The 7,228-nt window shown below is 39.5% G+C and overlaps 1 protein-coding gene across 1 annotated transcript in view; it reads left to right on the top strand.

Moving 5' to 3' along the window:
- Positions 1 to 5,122, top strand: part of NEMP1 (nuclear envelope integral membrane protein 1) — a 29,728-nt gene extending 24,606 nt beyond the window's left edge. Inside the window, exon 9 of the mRNA XM_070409942.1 lies at positions 555 to 5,122. Coding sequence (XP_070266043.1) covers positions 555 to 735 — 181 coding nt within the window. The 3' untranslated portion in view covers positions 736 to 5,122. The remainder of the gene's footprint in view (positions 1 to 554) is intronic.
- The last annotated feature ends 2,106 nt before the right edge of the window (positions 5,123 to 7,228 follow it).

Raw genomic sequence — 7,228 nt, forward strand, 5'->3', positions numbered from 1 at the left:
TGTTAAGCGGAACTGTCTACTCTAGCATAGACGTAAGAAGATTCCAACACCATATCAAGTGTCCCCTCTGATAGTATTGCATTGCTCTTTGGGTGGTGTTTTCTGTTTGTTTGTTTGCTTGCAGGGGAGAGGGGTGGGATTTTTTTCCCTTTTTATTTGGGGGCAACTATACCAGTGAGTATGTGAATCTTCAATTTGGAGTCCTGATGGCATAAAGTTTATAGGACCATAAATATGAATGAATGTGTAATGACCCTTAATCTCTCTTATCAGAATTACAGGTGACTAAAGGAACCTTGGCACTTCCATAGCTAAAAAGGATAGGCTAGTGCTTATTAAGCAGGATGAGGTTGCAGGGGATGTTGGCCTATGACCCCAGCTTTCCTTTTCTCCTTGTTTCTTGCTTTGGTCTACTTCACTGCCAGAGTAAGGACAGGGATGCTGTCTGGACTCAGTATAATTTGAGTAGATGAAGGGTTTAAATTTATTCTTATTTTGAAATAAAAATAGAAAGGGCAGGAGGTGCCTAATGAATATTATGTTCTCTTTTCCAGATTTGCTGACTTTGTGGAAGGTTCTTTTCACCTCACACCAAATGAAGTTTCTGTCCATGAGCAGGAGTATGGATTAGGGAGCATTATTGCCCAGGATGAAATCTATGAAGAAACATCCTCTGAGGAGGAGGACGCAGATTCTTGGTATCCCACTGCCATGCAGAACAACTTTTTGACTTAGGTGGAAGTCAGTTATTTTTACGTGGACTAGCTTGGTCCCTTGATGTGGTCCATGTCGCATATGTTGTGCATTATGCTGCTCAGCTTGTTGAGACAGAGCAAGATGGTGCTGGAATTCTCCCACTGAAATTAGAAGCCTGAGTAGGCCTCCCTCTGGAAATGGTCTTGGTGGTGTCTGTGGGATCCCTGGGGAATGAGAGTGGGTAAAGTAGTGAATGCTCCCCTTGGTTAAGCAGTCAGCTCACCTTTTATGTTTCCAGAGAGACTGGATGAGCACAGCGAGCACAGCATTCTAGCTCCTCTTTTGGAAGTTGATTCAGTCATGGCATTTCTGCCACTGTGACTGGCACTCAGAAGTGAGAACTGTTATCTGGGTTATATTTTTCAGAGAGAAAGCCTGTTTCACTTCTACTTTTATTCCAGTGACTTTAGAATAATTCTTGTTTAAAGAAGAAAATGGATTTTTATTTGTCTTATTTTTTAAATGGACATATGTAATTTTAATTTCTTAAAATTCGTGTTCCAGAACCAGCAAGTGCTCCAGTGTGACAAGCCTCATAGGCCCCTACATATTTATTAATATGGATTATCCATTAAAGCTCCAGAAGCTGTTGTGTTGAGCTTTGAATTGGTTCTCATGCATATGATATTCTGAGTCCTGCTTGCTTTTAGGAACATGCCTATTGGCTCTTCTGTAGGGGAGGTCCGTTGGGCTTTTTATTATAGTCAGCTTTCAATTCCATCTTAAAAAAATAAATTTGCATTTTTTTCCTTCTCATTCCTCCTAGCTCCCTTTGCCCTTTTACAAAGGGTCTATTCCCATACCTGTGAAGTATGTACAATTCAGAGTTTTTTCATTTCTTATATTCTCTTCCCCTTGGTTTTTAGCATTATTCCTGCTATTTAGGAGAAGCGATTTTATTTAGGGAATTTAAATGGTTTTTACAGGTTCTCCATTTTTTTGGGGTCAGTGAGTCACATATCTTTGAGTTGCTGTGGAATCAGGAAACTATCTCCTTTTTCTTTCCTTCCTTTGTCTTCCTGTTCCTTTCTGTCTTTCCTTACCACCTATTCCCCCCGCCCCCCCCCCCCCCCCCCGCCCCCATGAGCTCTGGCTAATTTTGTAAGCCCTAAAACTATGAAGTTTCTTGATACAACATACAAGATGTAGTTATGTAGCTACTATAGTTTGCATTACTAGAAAATAGACCTTCAGTTAATCTTCATGACTCTGGATGCTCCTTCAGCCATCAGGATCAGATTTTTTTAAAGATGAGTCATATATACATTTTTAAAAATTAATTTTAGAAAGAGAGAAACATCGATTCATGTTACACTCATTTATGCATTTATTGATTGATTCTTGTATGTGCCATTGAACCCATAGCCTTGGTGTATTCGGATGACACTCTAACCAACTGAGCTACCCAGCCAGGGCCAGACACATTTTTCCATGAATTATACTTACTTGCCGTTTCATTTCTGACCAGAGATTCATGCGTCCTTTTATTATAGTGGCATTAGTTTCAGATTCTTTTGCCATTGGAAAGTAACCCTATAAACCAGCAATGCCATTTATGAGGGAGTGAATTTTTATGTCTCTGTCATTAGCTGGTTTTGTCTTTGTGATCTTCACCCTCATGCCTTGAAAGAAGCTATAATTACTCTAGCCAGGAAGATAGACACCAGTGGTAAGAGCACAGCATAGACTTCCTAGATGACCATGATCATAGAGATGATTTGTTAAAAAGTCTTCATGACTCCTTCAGACAAGCCATTTAGCAGATAAGGCCCTGGGCTCCATTACTGACTTTCAAAATGTCAGTTCTGAGACTCCTCTCCAGGTGGCCAGTTGATTATTTCCAGCAGTGTTTCCCATAGCTTTAAACTGTCTTAAAGTGACAAGTACCTCAGTTGGCAGCAAATAGACATAATAGAAAGTGAAAAATAAGCAGTTTTGGGGCAGATGCTGTTGGTTAAAGTTGTAGACTAAAGGAGCTCTATATTGGGAAACCTTAATGCCTTTGTGAGTTATGTACATGGTAAAATTTTATCCCTCTACAAAGAACTGTTAAGACCTTTGGAATATACTATTTTTGACCTCATTTACAGAAATTGAGGCCTAGGCTATTTGAACCTAAGTTGATTGGAAGAAGTAATTTGGCTGTACAAGTAGTTGATTCCCTGCTTCCAAATACCTACTTAGGGAGGGTGGTAGCTTGCTCCAGGGTGACTTTTCCTGATTCATGTCTTCATTTAGTGAGAAAGCAATGTGAGTTAGGGAAGGATTTTTCTCTCTTTATGTTTAGTAAACTTGTGAAATAAAGTTTCCACCTCAAGACCAGTTACTTTCACTATGTTTGAATTTAGGGTGAGTAAAATCAAACTCCGCTTTTTACTTCCTGTCTGGTAGTTGGAGACGGAGCTGTAGGCAGCGGAGATGACAGTGGGTCCTGCAGCATGAGAACTGCTCTCAGTGAAGGATGGTGCCTCTGGTGTGCTGTGTGTCCTTGCCCTGCCTGCCTGTGTGGCTCTGCCCCAGATGCTTCAGAGCTCCCATGTGCCTGGAGATTGCTGAACTTAGGAAACCTTTAGAAGCTGCTCTTGTCTCCCTCTGGCCACTTGGTGTACTGGCTCAGTCACTACTTGAAGCCCCCATTTAATTTTCTCTGGTAGTTGCAGCTTTTGCAATTTCAGCATAGTCTCATTTCTCAGACTGATCTCATCAAGAAGGATTGAAGGGATAACTATGAAGTGAGCTGGACATTGGAACCACATCTGCTGCCATGTCAGCATTTTGCTCAGCAAATATCAAGCTACAAATTGGCCCTAGGGCCCAGGACTCATCGGCATTCAAAAATCTATTGCCTCTCATCAGCCTGACCAAGTTGTGTAGAGCATGTCTCTCATTAATATAAGAGCCGACTGGCCTAAAACATTTCCTCTTGACTTTCCCACTCAGATTACTTTCATGAGACCAATGACCAAAAATAAGGAAAATTTAGCAGCTTTGATATCTCCCAACAAATTTCTATCAGCCACTTCATCTTGCCAAAACTAGTTTATTTCTCCCCGCAAATTCATGAATTTATGTCTTGTACAAAGGATATTTTGCTGGTAATAGTTCCATTATAGTTCCAATGTTTCATTTTGTGCTAATACATCCCACTCTAGGCCCTAGCCCTCCCTTCATTGACTATGTTCCCTTCAATCCAATCCCCACTGAGCATATATGATAGAGATTTGATTAATAAAAGGACCCAAATAGGCCAGATAGTCCCCCCAGGCCCTGATATCCATAAAAGGCTTGGGGTTGGATTATGCAATTGTCCTCAATTTTTTTGTTGTTCTAGAAAAAAAAAAAAAAAGATGGGCTCAGATGGATGCTTGCGCAAAAATGATTTTTAGCTGTTTACTCATAACTTTTCTCTGAATTGAGGAGTGAGAGTTGAAGTAGGAGGAAAGGAAATTAAATGTCCTTGTATTTTTTGGACTCAGGTCTGACATATGAGATAATAACCTATATTGAAATGCCAAGAATTTTATCTGAACCAAGGAGAGGACAGTTTGACAGATTTATTATGCCTTCATGTTACACAGGAGCAGAAACTAAGTAATACCATAAAAATAGCCATTTTACAAGGTAAATGCACTTCCAACCTTTTGCGTCTGTTTTGATGTAGCAGAAATTACTTTTTTAGGGAAACCTATGCAATTGTAATCTGGCGGTGTCTCTTGCTAACTTAGCTTATGGACTCAGTTACTGTTGAGTTGGATTCTACATGGTTACTACCTTCAAAAAGGGTGTTCAGTGCCTTATGTGATGGAAGCCAGAGCCTGCTGGGAATAAACAATGCAAATTCACGTGAATGTCAGGGCACAGCTTTAGTGAGGATGGGAGTGGCACACAGCCTCCCAAAATATGGGGCTTTGGGTTCCTTGCCCCAACCCATGTATGTCATTTTCCTCCTCACACTCTTGACAATAACTTGAAAATGATGAAATCACATTCTCTGAACTTTACTAGTATATGGACAACATTTTTATTATGTTAACATAATAGATAATTCATAATGTATTAGAACTGTTACAGCCTGCAATTGCCTCAGTTTCCCATGATGTTGAAATAGCAAGGGTAATGAATCACTGGGTAAGTTTTAGCCTGTGAGTAATGCCTTAGTGTTACTTAAAAATATTTTTCATTTGTATTTAAAATAAATATTCATAAATGTTTGAAAGGAACAAAATGATCAGGGATGGCTCTTTGCCATGGGTCTCATTTTCACTCTTTTCTGTAAGAAAAAATGTCAGTGTTTTATTATATATTTTTTCATTTTTATTGTACAAATTTGTAAGTAATTCCAATTTTAATAAAGTTTTATAGACTATGTAGTGGCTTCTCTTAATGAACATGTACTTCTCTTGTTTGGATCTCTTGTCTTCAGTTCATGAGCAATTAACTCCTCAGTTTCATCTTTTTAATGCGATCATTTGCATGCCATCTATTTTCCCTTTTCTTTCTTAACCACTGCTGCCCATCTTGGGTATCTCTTGCTCTGTTTTCATCCCGGGGCTGAATGATTTCCCAAGATGCCAGAACTCTAAGGGCTATTCTTACAGAAGTAGCAGGTTGTACTATTATGCTGTCTCATAAAAAACAATATATAGGGCCCTGACTGGTTTGGCTCAGTGGATAGAACGTCGGCCTGTGGGCTGAGGCTGTCCCAGGTTCTATTCTGGTCAGGGGCATGTACCTTGGTTGCGGGCACATCCCCAGTAGGAGGTGTGCAGGAGGCAGCTGATCGATGTTTCTCTCTCATCGATGTTTCTAACTCTCTATCCTTCTCTCTTTCTCTCTGTAAAAAATCAATAAAGTATATTTTTACATAAAAAAATATATATAGGTTATTCCTGGTCTAGGGAGCTTCTCTGTGCTTTAGTTCTTTAAATTTTTAAAAATGATATAAAGTATTTGTTTTATTTTCCACTGGGGTGAGGGGCAGACCCATGGATCCTACTGTGAAATGCCTGCCAAAAACTTTGTGTAGGGTGGAAGAGGGAGCAGGGCTCTAGTGAGCATTAGGGGTGTGGAATAAAACCAATTATGTCTAGGCCCAGCTTCTGTAGTAGGAATCTGAATCTTCTATTTTTTATGTTTTGGCTTTTTTCTTTGCTCTTGGAATCTGTTATAGCATTTGCATTAATTCTGTACCTGTCTCCTCTTTTCTTAGTTATTTAGATTACATGGAAACCCATTGTCCATTTTTCAAAGATGGTGAAAGGAAGAAAACAGGATGCAGACTATGTAAATGTATGTAGATTAATGCACAGTAATGGCATCTTTTTTCCTTTGCCTTCTATAACTATACTAGGTAAATAAGAGACATAGATGATCATTAATGGCTATTAATAAAAACTTAAAGCATAATTGCCAGGAATGCTACATCATAGGGTTTCAGGGAGGAGAGAAAAAAAGATAAGGTGTTTAAACCAGTTCTTCTCACACTTTAAAAATGCACAGGGAACATCTGGGGAGCTTGTTTAAATGCAGACTTCTGCCCCAGTAAGCCCGATTGGGGCCCGAGATTCTGCATTTCTAATAAGCTCCCAAGTGATTCAGCTGCTGCTGGTCTGTGGACCTCACTTGGAATAGTAAGAATGTAAAGCACTTACCTTGTTGCCTGGCACATACTAAGTACTTGGTCAATGTTACTAATTGACACCAGATAATTTGTGAGAGTCAAGAAAATCCTTTGCCCACCAAATATCTTCACCATATCTGAAAACTTTTTATTGCATAACATCTTTTCAAAAATGAGTATCTCTGGGAGAATGAATAAATGTGAATTAGTTTAATCAGCTTGTTGGCTTCCAAACTCTGTCAGAAATCTGCACTAAATACTTTGGAAGTTTCTTTTTTTGCCAGCTTTATTGAAGTATAATTTAAAACAATTATTTTTAATTGATGTTTAGAGAGAGAGGAAGGGAAAGGGAGATGGAGAAATATCGCTGTGAGAGCTGAACATCAATCAGTTGCCTCCTGCATACCTCCTTCTGGGGATCAAACATGCAACCGGGTATGTGCCTGGAATTGAACCAGCAACCTTTTGGTGCATGGAATGGTGTCCAGTCAACTGAGCCACACCAGCCAGGGCTGAAGTATAATTTATATACAATAAAATTCACCAGTTTTGAATTTTGACTAATGGAGACAATTGTGTAATCATTTTCACAATCATGATATAGAGCCTTTCCATCACCCCAATAGTTCCCTCATGCCCCTGCACAGACAAAAAAAGATTTTTTTAAACACCAGTTTGTTGTTTCACTTATTTATGCATTCATTGCTTGCTTCTACATGCCCTGATGGGATTGAACCCAGAATCCTGGTGTATCAGGATGATGCTCCAACCAGCCAGACACCCAGCCAGAGATGGACTAGAACTGTTAATGGGGGGAAAGAGAAAGGTGATTTTGGAGTCAGTGGAGAAGAC

The sequence above is a fragment of the Myotis yumanensis genome, unplaced genomic scaffold (assembly GCF_028538775.1).
Source record: "Myotis yumanensis isolate MYYU_CA2020_CCGP unplaced genomic scaffold, mMyoYum1.0.hap1 SCAF_3, whole genome shotgun sequence".
Lineage (NCBI taxonomy): Eukaryota > Metazoa > Chordata > Mammalia > Chiroptera > Vespertilionidae > Myotis > Myotis yumanensis.